Source organism: Bactrocera tryoni, chromosome 2 (assembly GCF_016617805.1).
Source record: "Bactrocera tryoni isolate S06 chromosome 2, CSIRO_BtryS06_freeze2, whole genome shotgun sequence".
NCBI classification, from domain to species: Eukaryota; Metazoa; Arthropoda; class Insecta; order Diptera; family Tephritidae; genus Bactrocera; species Bactrocera tryoni.
Window position 1 is genome coordinate 6,825,058 of NC_052500.1, and position 22,267 is coordinate 6,847,324.

Consider the following 22,267-nt stretch of genomic DNA (forward strand, 5'->3'; position numbering starts at 1 on the left):
CAGCAGCATAAATAACAAAAGCTGCACAACAATAACAACTACAACAATGTGTTTGGTAAAAACAATTTAGCTTAATAATCGCCAATAAAGTGTATATTTTGATTGTTATTGCTCTTTTCATGCAAGTATGTTGCTAGCTGCTTTTGTTGTTGTTGCCTATGCTGCTGTTGCTGAGCGTACACGTTGAGTGTTATGCGAAAACTGCTATTGACTGCTTTTGACTAGTGACACGCAGCGCTGATGTTTTCATTTCCTCACGCTCGGTGTTGCTTAAATAAAAAAATTAAAACAAACACAAAAACAATAAAAATATTAACTTCGACTGCACCGAAGCTATAATACCTTTCAGTGGTGTATTTCTTATAGCATAAAGAGATATAAAAGGATATTTAACCTGGTATAGATCGGTTAGTTTGTATGGCAGCTATATGCTATAGTGGTCCGATCTTAACAAAATCTTGGAAACTTGCTTAATTCTATTTTAAACAACAATAAATGCTAAATTTCGTGAAGATATGTCGTCAAATGAAAAAGTTTTCCATACAAACACTTGATTTAGATCTGTCAGTTTGTATAGCAGCTATATGCTATAGTGATCAAATGATAACTATTTCTTCAAAGATTGCACTATTGTCTTTGGCAATAATTCATACCAAATTTCGTGAAGTTAACTTGCCAAATAAAAAAGTTCTCCATACAAGGACTTGACTCCGGCCATTCAATTTGTACGGCAGCTATATGATATAGGGATCCGATCTGAATAATTTCTTTGGAGGTTGGATTATTGTCTTAGACAATAATTCATGCCAAACTTCGTTAAGATTCCTGGTCAAATAAAAAGTTGTCCATACAAGCACTTTATTTCGATCGTTCGGTTTGTATGGCAGCAATATGCTATAGTGGTCCGATAACGGCCGTTCCGACAAATGAGCATCTTCTTAGTGAGAAAAAGACAGGTACAAAATTTTAGATCGATAACTCAAAAAATGAGAGACCACTAGTTCACTTATATACCGGCAGCCAAATGTAGTCGTCACGACTGAGCTCGTAATGCTGATCATTTATATGTATATAGATTTACATATAGATTTTTTAGAGTTCCCGAAGTTTCCTTCTGTGTGTTACAAAACTTCGTGGTACACTTATTATGCCCTGTTCGGGGTATAAAACCGTTGTAAAATAATAATAATAATAAGAACAATACTGGTAGGCAATTTTCGCAATGAAATGTCTAGTCATGGTGAATGTGTGAAATACCTATAATGTGTTGAAAACAAATATTAACGACATACATATGTACATAATTGCTTTATGTGTATACAAATAGTACATAGGTGCATTGTATATGGCTCATTTCACATTTTCATACATACATTTACTATACATATACAAGTATATGTGCATATGTGCTTCACATGTACTAAACGCACTTGAGCAATAAAATTGTTGTACGTGTTGCACATAACGGTGCACATTAACAATTTTATTGTCATTTAATGTTAAATAAAATGACTAAAGTTATTTGTTTAACCAGCCAACGTAGCAGCAATTAAAATACTAATTACGCTATATACAGGCAAATTGTCACAAATAAATTTATACAAATATACACTAGCAATTTGTTAAATACATATTCATTTTATTTATTATCAATATACCTCATTATTCATCAGTTAAATGTATTCTTAACCTTTTTAGCCGATTTTAAGTAATTGTTATTCCATTTATCATTCAGTGTGAAGGAGAGTTTTTTTTTATTTTTTTTCCTTTCAATTTTGTTTTAATCGTTTTTTTTTTAAATTTATTTTAAACATTCGCTTTTTTTCATTTTTAAATTTGTTTATTTGTTTTTACCCGCATGACATGTTTGCAAAGGGAGCAAGGCCATACAATTGCAATTATACACTGAAAAAAATAACGCTCCACCTCGACCAAGGTAGAGTAACCCAATTCATTATGACGTGCTTGTAGAGCCATATCGTTCTGCGTAGCCAGTTCTATGCTAATTTTCAAGACAGATAAGGTACTACTAAGAGGTTAATAATTACCAGGAAAATACCAAAGTTGTACTTGAAGTCTAATTTAGTAGAGAACCAAAGTTGGACTTGAAGTCTAATTTAGTAGAGAACACGCCGTGAAAGCCGTTGAAGTTTCCTGAACTCATCAAAGTTCAGGTTTCTGTAAAACGGTGCTTTTAAAAAAATGTAGTTCCTTTAATGATCTTTACATCAAGTGACTTCGTGTCCATAAAATGAACATTTATTGCTTACTTCTGCGAGTTTCAATGAATTTGGTTAACTCACCTATATGTATATGTAGTGCATTTCAAACTCAAATTCTTAGAGCATCTACGTCTCACATATTTTTGACCTCTTACCCATTTTTCCTTAATCTACTTTCCCTTTTACACTTTTTTAGAGGCTCTTGGATCCCTTAGATTAATTTAGTCAACTTTTGGAAATCATTTTTTGGCGCTACAGCTGCTTGTGAGCTTTGACCTGCAGACATCTCGGTTATTTGTGGTTTCTGTATCATTTTGAATGCCAAACTTCTCCATGTCTTCTTCGTCCATCTTCCTCAATCCATCTTGTTCGTGGTGTTCCGCTTGGTGAATACTGCGATCTCTACAATTTTCTTCTGCACTTTCTTGTTGTCCATTTTCGTTAAATGGCGGGGTCGTCTTAATCAGTCAGTCAGTTTGCTTGATAAAGCATCTAACATTATTAACTTATATAAACTGATCCAGCCCATCGTTCCACCTTATAGACCTCTCATCATTATCCTTTATTACTCCAAAGATTTTTTCTTCTTGTATTGTCCTTTTCGAGTTGCGTCCATGATTTTGGTATTGAATGATATAGGAGCGCTTTAGTTTAGTAATAGCTACATAATACTAATATACTAGAGTCATGTCAATTACCGTTAGTAATCTTCATAGTCTGTTTGCTCTCCTATCTTGCTTATATCTATCTCTGTTCTCTAATGTTCGCAGTGGTGACACATTCTGAGAGAATTCTCTTTTTTATACCAGTATAGTAAGCTGATTAATGCGCATTCCTTCCATCATTTGACTGCAGGCTTCTAACTTGATCCTCGTTGACATTCATTATGTATCTCTAGTTCATGCTCATTGGCTCCAAATATACCTATACAACCGATTTCTATATATTGAGTCACTATTTATGTCATAGTATCTCCTTATTTATCTCTATACCTGATGGTAACTTCTATTCTTGTCTTATCTAGTAATATTATTACATAATCCTGTATTGTTAGCATCATCTTTTATTTGTCTTACTTTATACAGCCTTATATTTATATATAATTTATATTTATTGTCTTATATTATTAAGTTTTATTTTTGCTTAATTTATTCTGTTTATCTTACCTATTCCTTGTTTCTTTGTCTTATCCTTTTTTAGTTATTAGATAAGATAGATAATCTTGTCTTATTTTATCTTCTTACATCAACATTTTATCTTATCAGTGTAGATATATTATTCACTTGTATTACATCGTATCTTATTATATCTTTTCATGTCCTTTGTTATGCAATAATATTTTATCTTTATTGTATTTATCTTCTATATTAGTCTAGATATTACTTGGCTTATCCCACTTTATACCCACATAGAACTATTTTATTCTACGTTAGACCATCCTCGTCTATCTATTTATTTGTTTTATACATCTGTATCTTTATACTTGTATATCTAACTTCATTTTTTATTTACACAAAATCATCTAATTTTATCTTGTAATATTTTCCTGATTTTATCTCGCGCTATCTTATATTACCTAATCATTTGTTCTCAAATATTATTTTAAATTGTCTTTCTTATACTAATTTCTTATATTTCTATCTAATCCTCTCCGAATTATCTCCAATATAGTTCCGCTTGAATTTATTCCCTTTTCGAAAAACATTTTGTTGTTACAAAAAGTGGCGCACATCTGTCAGATTTCGCATTTTTGCGATTCCAATTCTAACTCTAACTGTTATTGTTTATTAGTTATGCCACTATTTACTTACATTCCTACATTCACTTCCATATTCCTTACAAGGCGGCCACTAACTTTTGGGCGTACACGGCGTATGAGTCATGCGCAACGTATCAGCGACGAAAAATTGTCATATGGACCGTATCGAAAGCGCCAAAATAAATCACAGCGTGCATATTGTGTAGTAAATAAGTGTTTTCTTAGCAATTAGCAAGCAAACACGATTTCATCGTGCCCTTTTTGTCAAGCCACGAACAAATAAAGTCGACTTAACTTGTGTACCGAGCACTATTTATATATTTAAATAAATAAATGCGTCTGTTTATAAATAAGTAGACATGTTTTGCTTGCTTGTAAAACGGGAGCTTTGTAGCGCCCGAACCCGTCAACAGTGTTGACTTATTTCATTGAAAATATATTTTTAAAAATTTATTTGCTTTGAGTATAAATATGGCGTTAGGCTTATGTTATGTGATTAAATGAGCGGGTATTTGTTGTAATTGATATTTCATGTCAGCAAATTTAAAATATAAATAACAGAATTAAGATGTTTGAAAAATAGTTCTTTTTTTATTTTTGTAATTATGTATTTTTATATAAAATTTTAAATTTTTTAATTTCGTGCAATTTTATTTTTTTATATCTTTTTTGCAATTTTTTATTATTTCCTAAACTTTTTTCTCTTATTTAATCTTATTTCTTCCGCTATAATCCAATCGTTTGTCGTAAAAAAAATATGTATAAAATTTATTATAGAAAACTGGCACATTTCAATCGAATAGTTTATGTCTTATAAAATAATATTTTTTAATATATGTATTTTATGAGTTTTAAAAATCCTCTTTTATTTTTTAATAATTTTTTTTTATAATTTATTAAAATGTTTTTATTTTTTTATGATTTTTCTTTAATATTATTTTTATATTCTATATTTTTTAATTTTTTCACAATGTTTTAAATTTTAATTTTTAATTTTTTTAATTTTTTTAATCTTTTTATATTTTTTTTTTTAATTTTTAACATTTTTTTCATTTTTAATTTTCTATGATTTTTTTCTTCAATATAAACTTTTATATTGTATTATAATTTTTTTCTATTTTTGTAATATTTTTTTTTTTTAATTTTTTCCATTTTAATTACAATTTTTTAAATTTTTTCTGATTTTGTCTTTAATATGCTATGATTTTTTTCCATTTTGTTTTCAATTTTTATATTTTCTTTATGATTTATTTGTTTGTATTTAAATTTTTACACACTTGAGTAAACAGACAAGTTTTTAATTTCTTTTAATTTTATTTAATTTTTTTTTTATGTTTTTAATTTTTTAATAAAAACATAAAATTTAAATTTTTTTCTTCTTTATTTATCAAAAATATCGCTTTTTACGCTATACTCATAATTTTTATCGTAAAAAAAAATTAAATAAAATTTATTATCAGAAATTTACCAATTTCAAGCGTATTTTTTATTTCCATTATTGCCATATACGGGTATCTCTGATATTGTTGTTGTTTTAATTATATTATTACTCAACCTGTTCTTCGTCTAATGTCGTAAATTCACTGCTCCCCCACCTTGTTTGACAAGGCAATTGCCGTATCTTCACACCTTGCAAATAGAGAATGCGGTTTTGCCAAAAAACCAATGGGTAAATCGTACACACACACACACATACATACATACATATGCATTCATATCACTCATTTGCCGATATGTTTGGCCGCAAGCTTTTTATGAAGTGTTTACCTTTTGATATTATTGTTATTTTTGCGTGTATTTGCTCCCCGACTTTGATTTACTTTATTGCTCTTATCATTTACAGATTTGTGTGTGTGTATGTATATTTAAATGTTTTTATTGCGCTGCCCTGTGCACATGTGTGACGCATGCGCCGCGCTCATCTGAACGCTAACGAATGGTCGTTGTACTGAAGCGCGTGAAAATCAAAATCAAGAAATTATAAAAATACATTAAATGTTCAAATCAAATAACGAGTGCCGAAAGCGCTCGTTCACTTTATGATTGACGCTTGTAGCGACACGCGGCCGACAAATTAAGCGTGTCATCTACCTTCATGCAAATATTTGTAGATTTCTACATACATATATATATGTATGTTTGTTTCTGATTACCTGAGGCAGATCCGCTTTCCAAGAATGATATGCAAAATTTTGGGTTCTTGTAAACAAATGCTTATACTTTATCGAACATACATACATACATATCAACATATGTACATCGGTTTAAAAAATAAGAACTCTCTTGGAACTAATTAATATGCTTTTGATTTCCTTTGTTCGCACATCAATTATATTTTATCAGCAACTAATTTTTTAAAAAATATAGTAAAAATTTGTTTATCATTTTGCACCGGAAATCAATTAAGACACGCTAATTTTATTTCCAGCCAATTTTCGGTACTTTGTTTGGTGTTTCTTGTCCTTATGGATTCCCAAATTTATATTAAGAAACGAAGTTGTTTTCCATTCAGCTTCTAAAGCACGTCTTTTCCTTATTTTGCGCCAGCCTCCAAGAAGCAAATGCTGTCTGAACAAAGTAAATTAGCAAGAAATATGCAGTTAATTGATAAAAATAAAATAAACTACACTTATACATATACATATGGAAAAAAGCAAATGTCTTAAATTATGCAACACTTTTACTTTTACAAACTAAGGTTTGCAGACATACTTTCAGGCCTCTTATTGACGCTATAATTATCTTCGTCTTTCTTTAAAAGACATTTTAAGAGTTGTCCATGTGCGAAACGATCTATAATTATTTAGAAATGCAGAAAAAGACGAGACAACATTATTGTCTAGTGCACGACTAACATATGTTACTTTTCTTTTTCTCTGACCAAAATGAAGGATCGTCAAATTTGTTGCCATTATTACCATTTTAGGTACACTAAAATACTCTTGAGCACTTTATGTATAAATCTTCAACGTATCATGTCATTAGTACTTTGAGTATGAAATTGAATGTGATACATCCTTAATGATAATTATAAAAGGTGATCCGTTTCGAAGTTCCCTACTTCTTTAAAGAAACAGCCGGGGCTACGTCTCAACTGTCCGTTGAGTCCAATTTTCGATAACTGGTGCAAGCATTTCGAGTGGTAGCTGGCGAATGACACACGTGATGTTTTGCTCAAGGACCTGAATCGAAGCGGGATTGTTCGCATAGACTTAGGACTTTACATATCCTCACAGGAAAAAGTCTAACGGTGGATATCACACGATCTTTGTGGGTAATCGAGCTGACCAAAATGTGAAGTTATCTACTCAGTGAAGTGTTGTGTCAATAAATCCATTGATTGATGCGATATGTGGAAAATGGCGCCGTCTTTTTGAAACCAAATCTCGTCGAGATCACGAGCTTTAATTTCAGGCATCAAATAGTCGGTTATCATGGTGCTATAACGGTCGCCATTGCCCGTTACGTTCTCAGCGGCCTCATTTTTAAAGAAATATGGACTTTTGATTCCACCAGACCACAAACCACACCTAAGCGTTGTTTTTTTTTTCAAGATGAAAGGTTTCTCTTCGTCCAAATACGGCAGTTAAGCTTGTTTACATACCCATTGAGCCAGAAATAGACCTCATCGCTGAACAAAATTTGGCTCGAAAATGGCGGATTTTCTTGGATATCGAAAACTTTCTTCTTTAACAACATTTAGATCTGTTTTTTGGTCCAAAAAAATTCTAGTATTTGGTTTCAAAAAATAACCTTCTCGAAAAATAAATCGCTTTTATTTTTTTGGTATTTGTATATGTACTCAAAAACTGCATTTTATCGTTGGTTTACACACAAACATACCTAAGAGCATGCTAAAATGGCGATGGTTTGTGTAGAGAACAAGAACTACCTCAGAACTTGTTAGATAATTAAGCTGCCTATAAACTTTTTGCCATTTCGGTAGAACCGTTTGTAAATTCAGGTACTTTAGTGTATTAGAATGTATGTATGTATATGTATATATGTATATGTACAAAATACTCTTCAGTCTAACTGTCTAAATGCTAACTTAGTTTCGCTCCATATGTCAATTGCTGCGCACGTCGTTATTTATTCAAATTGCCAGTTTGAACAGCGAAAATTAACGCTTTTTTGCAAAACCGACCAAAAACAACTAAAAATAACTCAACAACCTACACAAATCCACAAATTGTTTCCACTTTTTTTGGGGGTTCAAATACCCCTATTTTTAGTAATTACTTGAAGCGCGCGTTTATTGTTTGTAGGCTAAAAATAGCCAAGTCAAGGCCAGTTTAATTTTACCAGAACAATAAAGCAGCGTGTGAAGTGGCAAGCAAACAACAACAACAAAAACAAAGTAATTGTCAATACCGGCAGCTGGCAAGATAGATGGCTGACTTGTTTTATGCCACCGATGCAGAACGAAGATGAGATAATAAAAATAAGAACAACAAACAACAACTATCAAGAATTGACAAGCAATAAACGGTGAAATGTATAAACGTAAAATTCGACGGCAATTAGTTCAAGCATCAATTGGCGCTGTTCGATTTACGTGCCTATACAACAACAACAGCAATAACACACAAACACGCGCGCCTAAACAAACATTGTTGCGAATCTTTTATGGATCTTTCGACGTCATTCGCATACGCTTCATTGGCGGCGGCGGCGGCCTAAAAAAGCGCCAAACGCTCATAAAACGCTATCTCATGAACCATCAGCGAAGCGTAGCTTTCAAGTATGCGCGTTTTCGCCAACTTATTTCGATAATTAATTTCGTGTTTGCACGCTTTTAATTGCTATAAATAAGCTTTTCTGACTTTAATTTCTTTTCGGAAGCATTTCTCAAAGCAGCCGCCTATTTTACGAGCGGCCACTGACGACCGCTCCGTTTTATTGTTGTAAGCATGTCAGGCATACGCCATTTTATGCAAGCACCTGCATTCAAACACACACACAGACACATAGCTTACGTTTCACGCGCCGCTAGCTGTCTCCTATGCGGTCCGCCGCTCACTCACTCACCCAGCGCCGTCCGTCCGAAATATTTTCAAATCAATATGCCCACATTTCAATATATAAATTTCAATAGTTTTTTGTCTATTGCCCACATTTATGTCGGCAGTCTCCACCCATTTCACACTAAAAATTCATAGTTTTCGCCTTTACGCATGCGCAATGCGCACACCTCCCTCGGCCTACTGATAACGTCGGCGTCAGCCACCTGGCTGCCTATGTTCTACTTGACGCTTGCCCCTTTACACTCCAGCTTTGTTATTTTGCCATTTTTTGTTTTCGTGTTTTGTGCGCATGCGTCGCCGTGCGCTTGTAAATGCAAATGGTTAAACACCTTTTTTGTGCGTTGCTGGCATATGTTTGCGCATTCAAACAGTTGTTTTGTGCGTGTGTGGTTGTATGCGCAGTGTTATGCTCGCTTAGTTGCCTACAATGCGCGTCACAAGGTCTACCAGGTGTCAGGCATTTGCTGTTGACGTGTGACTGCCGTCACAGTGGGGTGAATGTGAGATATTTGTATTCCCCCGTAGCTTTGAATTGTTAAGTTATTTGTATAATATCTCATTGTGGACTGCAGTTGTTCAAAGGTAAACGGCTATTTCTTCGACCTTTGCCGCTTCTTCTCTACGCGGAACCTAACACTCTCTCCCACTAAATCCACAGCGACCATATTTATAAACTGGACGAATGAGTACAGACCAGTGGAACGCAGATGAAGAAGCTCAGACTTGTCAGAACACTGCACTCCGGACTTCGACAGGATGCCTCTTGATGTCTCCTATCCAACGCCTACATAGTGAGACCCGCATGCTCCCAGTTAAGGATTTTGCTTACGCAAAAATCACCCTGCAATCAACTGCTTGGAGCGGAACCGCCACCTAGGAACATCAAGCGGTCATTCTTCAATTACGTCGACGACATTAGACAGTACGCCGGTCAAACTTCGGACGCAACAAACTTCCGACAAGTACTGACCGGCATTCACTGTGGAGCCATCAACACCTTCACCGACTCCCTTCCAGTGAATGGCGTACTCGGAATCAAACCACCACCCATCCCAGATGATGAGCTCGAGTTGCCGCGAGAAACGTGAGTGACCCTTGCTCAGCTTCGTTCTGGATACTGTAGCAGGTTAAACTCCTACTTATCCAGAATAGATCCCGACATATCCGATATACTGGCCACCTCTTTGCATGCCCACTTGGTTAACCCTTACCATTCAAACGGGGACTATGTACCTGTTAGAACAACGAACAACATGGTCTGCAGTTTTCGGTAAAAAGACATCATATCGTTAAACTGTGACCTAGTAATGATCTTCTTCAAAGTGTTGCGAATGGACTGTGTCGCTCGTGTCCACTTGTTTCTAACGCCGGACCTATGGACTGTTTACTGTGCGGCGGCGATCTCTTTCTAACTTGGAGAAAAACGCAGAAGATCTACGGAACTACTTTCTCATAGCGGCACTTATCTTGCCGCAATCGTAGGAGTTCTTAGCGGTAACTAGGGTAGGGATTTCAGAAGAGAAGCTGTAGCGATGAGTGCGATCTCACTTTACTTAGTCATTATACCCTGAACAGGGTATATTAAGTTTGTCACGAAGTTTGTAACACCCAGAAGGAAGCGTCGAAGACCCTATAAAGTATATATATAAATGATCAGTTTGTTGAGCTGAGTCGATTTAGCCATGTCCGTCTGTCTGTCTGTCCGTCCATCCGTCCGTCTGTATATGTACGAACTAGTCCCTCAGTTTTTAAGATATCGTTTTAAAATTTTGCAAACGTCATTTTCTCTTCAAGGAACTGCTCATTTGTCGGAACTGCCGATATCGGACCACTATAACATTTAGCTGCCATACAAACTGAACGATTGGAATCAAGTTCTTGTATAGAAAGTTTTCACATTTGACAATGTATCTTCACGAAATTTGGTACAGACTATTTTCTAAAGCAACAATGTAATCTCCGAAGAAATTGTTCAGATCGGTTAACTATAGCATATAGCTGCCATACAAACTGAACGATCGGAATCAAGGGCTTGTATGGAAAACTTTCGCGTTTGACGTGGTATCAGCTTCGGTGCAGCCGAAGTTAACGTTCCTCAAAAATTTCAACATATGCAATAAAAACAACTTTTGCAAATTTGTTTCTAAAAACCTCGCAAAAGTATATGTGGAGCATATATTATTTACCTGCATCAGGCCCACTGTGCCAACTAATCCATGCTTATGACTGGCGTAACCAATCAGCACGAGGAACAACTATATTAAATTTCATTGGTTGCAATCGCAAAAATTCAACAAATGCACACTGACATTAATATGTATGAATGCGCGCAAACGCACATATTTCACCTTACATACACATGTACATATGATTTAAGTCATACATATTCATTAGTTACGCATAACAAAATGAAATACGCCAAAAGTGATAGTTGATAGCTAAAAAGCGACAAAAAAATGCACAAAAAGGTGCACGCCTAGCGATTAGTATTGGTGAATTGGTGGATCGGGTGTAGTGTGACCATACCACATATACTATATGCTTACCGGCATATCCGGTGGCATGAATACATACTTAATTACTAGCAAAGCGCCTTTCGCGCGCTAAATAAATATGTTTGTAGATACGCATGCGCGTTGAAATGCGAATTTATCGCTGACACTTAAAGGCTCAAGCTCACAAGCGCATAACATAGATACACCCGTGTCGGTAACCGCAAGTAAGGCTTCTATTTATGTGACAATTGCTCCACTTCCGTGCTGCCATTCTGGCTTCTAAACCAGCTTAGTGACACATACACACACATTCTCAACTTTTTGTATGCTTTTATGTTGCTTATGGTAGCTATTTAGATAAGCAGTCAGTTAGTGTTTAGCGGTACTTGGGTGTATTTATGGCATACCCGCCTAGCACGAGTCATATCATCAGTTCACTCATGCTCGGCGAAGGTGAATCGAAATCACAGGCAATTAATGTCTCATTGTCATTTAAGTAAATTGCGTGCGAAGTTTGTTGTTCTAGCGCCACTAAGCTTTGCGGAAATTAGGGACGACAGCTTTAAATAGAAATGCAACTTATTGTGGTGAATAAAGATTATATGAAGTCATAGCATTTAATTTTATAAAATTTCTAAATATTTCTAAAAGCTAAGTTTTCTTTATTTTTTTTCCTAATTTTTTTTAAATATATGTATGTATGTATGTATTTGAATGGGATATTTTTCCAATTTCATTTTAAAATAATATTATGTAATATATGTTGTATTAATTTCTAAACTCTTTGGAGCTTATTCCGCTTTTCCGAAATGGTATGTGAGACCTTAGAAGAGCTGAATTCAAGCCGAGTGAAATTTCGTATCTCGGGACCTGCTTGACCGATTTCAAGCAAATTCAGTAGATGGCATTATTTTAATATTCCTATTTCACAGTTTGCTGGAATCTTGTACTACAGATAACCATATTTCGGAACATCTTCTTTTCATAGGGGGAGTTTTTTACGTGGCGAGTCCCAAACTCAGCGCACAACCCTGGGGAGAGTTGTTTCACCTTCTCACTTTAACTCGCCTTCAAACATATGTTTTTTGGCTACCCAAAAAATACTTTGTCTAAGACCGGAAGTTGTGAACTACTTGAGCCATATGTAAAAGAATCGCTTCTGACCTCAAAAGTGAATGGCGCTCATAGAATTTTCTTCACTTGCGTGAACTTCCACGCTTGCTCTAAACTTGGAAAAGACCCGTGAAAAGAAAACCGGCACACTCCCCCTCTTCGTTGATTTCAAAGCTGCTTTTGACAACAAGAAAAGGAGTTGCTATGTCTGAATTTGGTATTCCCGCAAAATTAATACGGCTGTATAAGCTGACGTTGAACAATACCAAAAGCTTCATCAAAATCGGGAAGGACCTTTCCGAGCCGTTGGATACCAAACGAGGTTTCAGACAAAGCGACTCCCTATCGTGCGACTTCTTCAAGCTACTCCCGGAGAAAATAATTCGAGATAGATAAGGTACAATCTTCTGTCAGAGTCTACAGCTTCTGGCGTCCGCCAATGATACTCGTATTAATATCATTGGCCTCAACAACCGCGCCGTTAGTTCTGCTTTTTAAAGACTGGATAGGGAAGCGAAGCAAATGGATCGGATAGTGAACGAGGGCAAGACGCAATATCTCATGTCATCAAACAAACAAACGTCGCACTCGCCTTCGACTTGGCTCCCACGACACTGTTGTCAGTCATAATTTCGAAGTCTTAGATGATTTCGTCAAGGACCTGACAACACTCAGAATCTTCAATTGGCGTCAAACAGCGATAAGAAGAACAACTGGCGCGGTGTCTACACCAATAAAGAAGAAGAAGACACAGTGTGAAACTGAACGCCTATTTATCATATAACACACTTTTAAATACCCTTCGATTCTTTCACTTTTTGGTATAAAAATCAAGAAGCACTAATATAACGAGATAAAACTTTGCACGAACAGTGTGTTTGAACTATGCCACCTTATGGTCTCATCCAACCAAAACTGTTCAAGGCCTCATGAACCGAATATGTAGACCCCAGTGCCCATAGTTGAGGTTTGGCAAAAAATATTTTTCAATGTGTGAGATATATAATTGAAATTTGGAAAGAATTCGTTACTGATAATAGTATGCCTGTGTGTTAAAAATGAGCTTAATCGGGTCAATACTACCCCTAGCCCCCTTATACCTAATTTAAAGACTTTCGAACTTCCAGGTGACTTTATGCTGGATATATGGGCAAAAATTTTAGTTATCTCAATGAAAATTACATATCATATTTTACTAAAAACAGTGTATCGTTGTGCCTAAAATTGATAAAATCGGGCCAAAATTTGACCTAGCCGCTATAAAACTAAATCAGGCTTTTTGATCATCCAGCTTACTGTACTCCATATGATTGGTGATTGTATGGGAGGAACACTGATGAAACTCTGGGAGCATTTTATTATCCTGTGGCATTTTAGTTGTATGTAGCATTGGTTGAAATACTTGTCGATAAAAGCGACTCAATACTATCCCCAACTCCCATATACAATATTCCAACGAATTTTATGTCGAATATGTGTGTCAGTGAGTATTATTTATATATAAAATTGCTCAAAAAAAAATGATTTCCGTCTTTCTACCTGCATTTAAACCGTTCACGTTGGTCAGAATGTGTAAAATTTTAATCAAACTGAGTAGAAACGTTTTCTTAAAAAATATGTAAAAATATGTGGTGTGTGACCTTGATCTAAATCTCATATCTTTAATATAAAGAAACGTTTTCCACATAAACATAATATATTGAATTTAGCCTCTTTGGTCCATAAAATACCATATATCTCAATTTAAGGTGTTTTTAATATAATTTTGCTGATGCGAGCTAAAAATATAAATCTACAATTTAAAAACTTTAATTCTTTCGCAATATATTTTAATCTAAAGTTTTGCCAGCGCCTAAATAAGTTTTCCAGGCTTTAATTCTTGGAAGTTGCAATAGTATAAAATGTTGGGTTACATCCGAACTTACCCCTTCCTCCTTACTTTTTTTATATTTTTGTTTTGGTTGCATTTTTACATATTTTCCGGTAATGAATTTTTTTATTATTATTATTTTTTTTTGTATTATTAATTTTTTTCATTTGTTGCTTTTCGTTTCTATTAAATCTTATATATTTTATATTTTTTTCTTAGTATTTTAACAACTTATTACTTTTATTTTCTTTTGAAGTTTATTTTTTTATTTTTTTTATTGTTTTATCTATTTAATTTTCCTTGTTTACATTTGCATTTTCATTATGTTTCACGCCGCCACTAGGTGTGTCGCATTTGGCACTCTCTCTAAAAGCTAAAAATCGCTGCCAGCCGACAAACGCCCCATTGACAGGCGCACTATATTTGTCTACTCCTCCAGCATTTTGTTGTTGTTGCGTGTTTGACAATGTAAAACATGGCACTGGCATTGAAAAGTAGGAAGTTAGCATATAACAAACAGGCGACAGTTATAACAACAACATATTAAATAGAAAATAATGTACTATATAAAAGAAAAAGTTGCAAATGTTTTTGTTTTTTTTGTTTTTTTTTTGTTTTGCTATTTTAGTTTTATGTTTTTGTACAATCATGCAGCCATCCAGTCAGTTAGGCAGTTAAAAGTGTATAAATTGGCGATAAACGTACTCACACATATGTATATACGAGTATAATATGTGCTTACATACAGTAATTGGAGCGCGCAATTACTTGGTGGTGTCTGTGTCGTTTTACTCACTTGCGCCCACCAACAACATCGTGCATAATTATGTACAAGACGACGCGTTGGCCTACTCTGGAATTCACTTACTCACATACTTGAGTGTAGTATTATTATCAGCCCGTTTGCGATCCTCTTTTGTCGGCTGTCTGTCTGCTGTGCCTCTGTGCCGAGACAAACAATGTTCGCATACGAAGCGTAGGCATTTTAATTGGATCGGAGTAACATTTGCCGCACTATTTTTAATTTCCATAACAATGCTGATTAATCGCTGTAATTTTTCGTTGAAAATTTTCCATTAATGTGCGATTTATACACTTTATACCCCTGTCTTCATATGTGCGATTGAAATGCCCATATTTATAACTGTGTTTTAATGTTCTTGGTTTACACATACATACATAAATATGTTTAACGATTTTTGTCATTCTTAAAATATCATTTTCCTAATTTTCTCTATTTTTTCTAACATTATTGCGGTCTACAACCTAAAAATTGTTTTTAGATATCCAAAAAGTCCACAAAAATATAGTTATTCTGTCGTGAAGAAATGATCTTGGATGAAGGTTATGTCAGTAAAAGAAAAACGTATTTTTTTTGCATAACCTATTGCTTTTGTAGAGGTGGTGATAATGGCCGGAGAGATAAAAGAATGTTCATATCTTACATATTGTGACTAAAAAGTATCCAGAAATAGTAAATAAAACGTAATTTTATCGACTAATAATCCCCACCATATGTAATACGCTTATACCAACGATTTTTCAGTCCTCAAAACATTTTTCATAAGCACTTTTTGAGATGGCATTCAGAGAATTTTGTTTTATCTCCTCGATTGACTAAAAACGGGTTCCATTCCGATGATTGTTGACTTGTTTGCATGTCAAACTCGTAAACCCATGTCTCATAGGCAGTTATAATGATCTCTATGAATGTGGGATCGGCATTCGCACGATCAAGCGTGTCCAAACAGACCTTTTTACGGTACTTTCTTTGGAAAAAAAATCAGCTTTATCGAGACGAGTCGAGCGAGAACGTGTTTCATACCCAAAATATCCACCAAAATCATTCGTACGGACGCGCAAAAAATGCCGAGCTCTCTTGTCATCTCTTTAACACTTGTCTGACGATTTTCAAGCACCATACATATCCTTAAATTTGTTAACATTTCATAGTCTTTGCGGCCTTTGTACCACTCGTAAACTTGTGTTTTTGATACAGCTGAATCACCTTTTCTAAATTCTTCCTTTGATATTTTTAACCATTGTTAAAATCGCAACGGACAATGAGGTGTATTAACCTTTACCAACCTGAGAATTCTCCCCAATTTGAGGTATGTGTCCTTACTAAAAAGCGAAATCTGAGCGCGGAAATATAGGCAATACTTTCTCGTGCGTTTGCATTTATAGGTCAAAGCGCCCAAATGTAGGCAGTATTTTCATTTAGGTAATTTCATATGTCGGGGAAAAAACGAATGTACCAATTTCCAACTATTTGAAAATCTATGCTTCCAAACGTTTCTTCACACTCATCTCAGACGTAACAGAAACACCACGTGAAAGCTGTTAATATAAAATATTCTCTTTTATTTACTTATTATTTATAACTATATATTTTTTTCCTTTTTCGCTTCAAGAAAAATTGCGCTAATTGAGCGCAAACTCTTTCCACTCGTCACAATGAAAATATCAACGCCAGCGCGACAAAAGGCTTCCGCATCAATTTGCTGACTATCAGCTGATGATTAGTTCATATTCTTTTGCATTAATACTCATTGGAATATTATATTTTGTCATAGCACAATTGTTTATTTTCTTTCCGTACATATTTATTTGTTTTACTTATATTTTTCTAACTTTTATTTTCCTTTTTATTTTTTCTTTTCTTCCTTTTGTTATGATTTCCGCAGGGCTGCTGTCGTCACGTCCATTTTGCTTTCACTCGAAGCGTGTCAAAAAAATCACTTGAATGCGCATTTGTTTTGACCGGCTGTGCTTCGCTACCAAGAGGCCAGCCAATACAGAGCAAAGCAGTGATAGTGATTCACCTCACTCACTACCGCCACCCGATCGGTTACAGAATAATAATGAACAGTTCAAGAGGAATGTCATAACGACCAAACCGCCAACTAGCAGTAATCGCAAACCCGCCCCGCCACAATTGACTAATTCGTGGTTAGTTAGCCATAGCAATAGCTCAAATAACGGTAATAGTAGTCAGAAGTATACCAATGCACCATTTGGTCCCGGCACCACACTCAACACACTAGATCCACCGGCAGCAAAACACAACGGCGCACAAACCACAGTTGCGTCAACAACACCACCCACCACTAACGGTCTGAACGCACTGAACACAACCGCAACCACTACAACAACACTAGCAGCAGCGGAGAGTGTAGCAACCGCAGATTCTTTGGCGGCAACCAAAGCCACGGACGAACGGCAATCGTTCCGCCAAAAGTCAACAATCGTTGTTGGAAGAAAATCAACAACAACAAATTGTAGTGAGAACGAGGAATATAATCGATTTAATAATAGCACAGACAGCGGCATTGGCAGCAGTTTAAGAGGCAGCGGCCGTCGAAATTGTCTAGCGAAAACAAACGCGTACAACGCGGTCAGTGCCAACGAGGTGCGAGAAAGTAGCGTCTCCGCTGCGCATCCCGACCCGAACGCCTCCGCAATCAACGACAAAAACAGCACCGCTACCGAACCGAACGCGTGTATAACAGTTCTGCGTACGAACGCCGCCAACGTCACGGCCAACGGCGTTATCGCTTCTGAAGAGACCGACAACGCGAACGCAACCGTAGCTGGGCAAGGGGCAGAAGAGGGTAACGTTGACGCTGAGCAAATAAGCGAAAACGCCGCCACCATGCAGCAGGAGCCGAACGCCAATTTTCAGTTCCAACCCGATCTGGGACTGGTGAACAACAATAGTTTGCCCGCGCTCACCGGACTCGGCAGCAATACGGCTGCTATACGTACGCTTACGTTACCCTTACAGCAAGACGTGATCACGCAAACTTTCATTTACGGCGCCGTACCGCCATCCGCCGCGCAACACATTAATTCATTGCAACAACAAGAGCTACAATTGCAACATCGCTACCATCAACTGCAACAGCTGCAGGCGCAAACACAAGGTTTATTCCTGAATACGAACGCACCCGGCACCGTAGCTGCTGCTGCTGCAGCCGCAGCTGTTGCACAAGGCGGCAGCACATCCTTTGTGGTGGGTTCACCGCCACAACTCTACGCGACTGCCACCCAAGCGGCCGATTTTTGTGCAGCACAACAGCAACAGCAAAAGTTGTTGACCGAACAAATGCAAGGACTGTGTATAACGGGCGGCAATGCCGCGCCTGCCAATGCAGCGCCAACGGCTGCGCCCACCATAAACTCACTACTCGATTCCTCACAGACCATGAATATTCTCAATAACAGTTATGTGCCCACATCGGCGCAGGAGGAGCGCTTCATGCAGGTTATCCAGGCGAAAGAGTTGAAAATTCAGGAGATGCAACGTGCGCTGGTGCAAAAGGATACCGAGATCGCCGAACTGAAATCACATCTGGATAAGTTTCAAAGTGTGTTTCCGTTTAGTCGACACGCCAGTACGGCCACTACGCCGGGCGCTGGTGTGCAGCAGCGTAAAAGTGGTCAGGCTTATCAGCGACAGCGCGCGCAAGGCATTTCTGCGGAGCCGCAAAGTGAATCCTCAGTGTTGCTGGAGCCGGGCGCATTGCCGAAATACGATAAGGATGAGAGGTGAGTGAAAGTGATAAATGTATGAAGAAAGTGTTATGAAAAGTATCGAATTTATAACTTCCAAAGAGCTACGTTTCTATTATTTAATTCCTTTCTGAATATCAATTCTCCATATACATTTTTGCTTCGCTCGTATTAAAAAATAGAAACAAAATCTTATCTATCTTAGGGGAAAAAATCACTCAAATAAGGCTGAATTTACCGCAAGGCATCAGTCCAGAGCAGTATGGAAACGCAACTGTTAGTAGTTTCGGCTATGAGATCTGACCAGTGACTTAAGTCTGGTACTCCGGGGACCAGAGGACCTAGGAGTTGGCTCCAAGCTCTTCGCACGGCCGTTTGGAGAATATCGTGTTTGTTGTAGTTTTTTAACCGAATGTGTGGTTGTATTGCAAGCGGGTGCCTGACCCAAGGTACGGCCGAGGTTTTAGATGGGCCTCGAACCTTACCAAGGTGGTAGAGTGTCCATTCCACACTGTCGCTAATATAGTCTAAGTTAGTTCATTGAAAAGGAGCGTTTCACTAAGGCTATCATATTTAGGTTTTGTCCGTTTTCTACAGGATATCAATAACTCTTGCTATGTTTGACAGCTCGTAGGTAGGATCGTTCATACCTACCAAAAACAAAAGGCAATGAAGGTTCACTTTGAGTGCTCTTGTAACTCTGGAGTATGTTCGAAATCGTATCGTTTCTTGTCGTCTTTCAATTATTTCATAAAACATAACAACATAAAGGGTGAACCATTTCCATGTTTCCCACGGCTATGTCTCAAAAGGTCCATCCATTGAGTCCAATTTTCGATGACTCGTTCGAGCATTTCGACTGGTAACTGGCGAATGAACTGGTAACTGAATGGAACCGGAATTATCCGCATATACTTTAGACTTTACATATCCCCACAGGAAAAAGTCTAGCGGTGCAATAACCACGAACTTGGTGGCCAAAACGTCAAATTATCTTCTCACCGAAGTGTTCTTTCAATAAATCCTTTGATTGGTGCGATGTTTGGGAAGTGACTCCGTTTTGGTGAAACTAAATGTGGCCGAGATCATAAGGTTCAATTTCATTAAATAGTCGGTTATCATGGCGCGATAGCAGTCGCCGTGTCGGTTAAGTTCTCACCGGCATCATTGTTGAAGTAATATGGACCGATGATTTCACCGGCCCGCTAACCTCACTAAACCGTTGTTTTTTCTGAATAAAATAACAGCTTTTGAATCTCGTCAGATTGCTCTTCGTCGCAAATGCGTTAATTTTGCTTGTTTACATACCCATTGAGTCAGAATGGTCCTCATCGCTGAACAAAATTTGGCTCAGAAACGTCGGATCTTCTTCGAACTTTTCAATTTTTGTTTCTGGGCATGTATATTCTCTACTCGGCATGCATATTTTCACGCACAAGTTTCCACAGCGAAATTAAAACATATTGTTTTTCACTTGTCTTGTTTTTTTTTTTTATTGTTTTCTCTGCTCTTCTGTCATTTGGAAATTTTTAATCAAATATTTTAATTTTAAACATTTGAAAAGCTTGTGATCCGCAGATTAATTATGCGCACATTTAGTGTGCGATTATTACGTTTATGCTATTTTTATGGCAGTTTTAGTATTTTTTTCTAATTTCCAGCTGTCACTTCATTATTTTTGAACAAATCAAGCGGTTAGTTAGTTGGTCAGCTTAGTTGTTGTAGGCTAATGCGCCACGTGTAGGCGACTATTCTTAAAAACAAAAATAGTTTTAACCGCGTGTTTAAAATATACAAACAGAATATATATTTATAAGTTCTTTTTGTTTAGAACTTTTTTGCGTTTATTTTTAAACGTTTTCTTCACACAGACGCATGAAAGTTTCGCAACAAAGGCGATTCATGAATAGATATGCTGAAATACTGTATACAACTATATTATATATATACATAAATAGGATATTGTATGAATATGCATAACTATATGCATTTGTGTGTATATTAGGGTGGGTCAAAAAAAGCCAATATATGTTTTATGCAACACTTGTTGGTTTTATGGCTTCACAAAGGATTGCTTATAGCAGTCCACGTGCGATGTCTCTAGATCAGCCATCTAGCTTAACCTAACCTATTTGTAGAGCAACAAATTTCCAATAAAACTATAAGTCTTGCAATTTAAAATGATTACTTTCATTGAATTATTAAATTCATAAGAAAAAAATACTTCTTTTCATTGAGTCATAAAATGCATAAGAAAAAAAAATAATTATTTTCAAAATATCAAAGTTAATAGTCGTTAAACGACTAGGTTTACGAAAAAGTAGTAAAAGAACACTTTTTAGAGCAATTAATTTCCTACAAAATCTTTGAAATTAAATATTTTTTAAAGTAGTTGGCAGCGAGATATGAATTTTTCTAAATGAAAATAAGAAAGAATAATTAAGAAACTGTAGGCCGGAAACCTTCCCATTAAAATTAAAAGCGCACACACTTGCAGAGATTTTCGTAGAGGGATCTAAGCACCTATTTTACAGCGTACCAAACGAAAAAATAATTCGAGAGTTTTTGGAACCCACCCTAGTGCATAAATATCTATTTGTGATTTGATCTCACGCTTCCTGTACGCCAATTGAAGGCTAACACCTAGCTAGCCATTAAACACTGTTAATTACAAAGTATCTTTATGTGTTTGAGTGCGTTTTCGCTAACTTAATTTCTGCTGCTGCCAGTTTTTATTTGCAACATTGTTTAACAATAATATTTATTCGCCAGGCTTTGGTGGGAGTTTATTTTTTCATCAACTCGTATTTATTTATTTTTTGTGCGTGCTGCCGCTCTTCCGCTCTTCTCTACAAACACACATACCTATACATGTATGCAAATATGTGTATGTAGACCAATAATGCTAATTTCCTTTTTAATTGCTGTTCATACGAGTATTAATTCTGCGATGGCTGACACATCGACAGGTTGTTGAAAGCACTTGTCATGCCACTTTGTAGCGCCTCACACACAATTTAATCTAAAACCATATTTATGCTCTCATGCCACATGCATGCGCCTTTTATATGAACTCATTTTGCTCTTAAAAAGTTAAATTAGCTAAAAATAGTTTATATATTGCCATAAATATTTAGACTTCACCCACTCGGGAAGCTTCTTCTGCAGAATTAGCAATTAACTTTGGGCTTAATGGCGCGTTGCTGGTTATTCTCATTAGCGTTTTTAATTACGCCAGATACAAACTGTCTAATAAAATGTGTGTG

At 36.2% G+C, this 22,267-nt stretch overlaps 1 protein-coding gene across 6 annotated transcripts in view; it reads left to right on the forward strand.

Moving 5' to 3' along the window:
• LOC120769801 (cGMP-dependent protein kinase, isozyme 2 forms cD4/T1/T3A/T3B) overlaps positions 1-22,267 on the forward strand; it is a 134,347-nt gene that overhangs the window by 42,500 nt on the left and 69,580 nt on the right. For all 6 annotated transcript variants that reach the window (XM_040096987.1, XM_040096988.1, XM_040096990.1 and 3 more), the window contains one exon: positions 17,174-19,037. In XM_040096987.1, coding sequence (XP_039952921.1) covers positions 17,233-19,037 — 1,805 coding nt within the window. In that variant the 5' untranslated portion in view covers positions 17,174-17,232. The remainder of the gene's footprint in view (positions 1-17,173; positions 19,038-22,267) is intronic.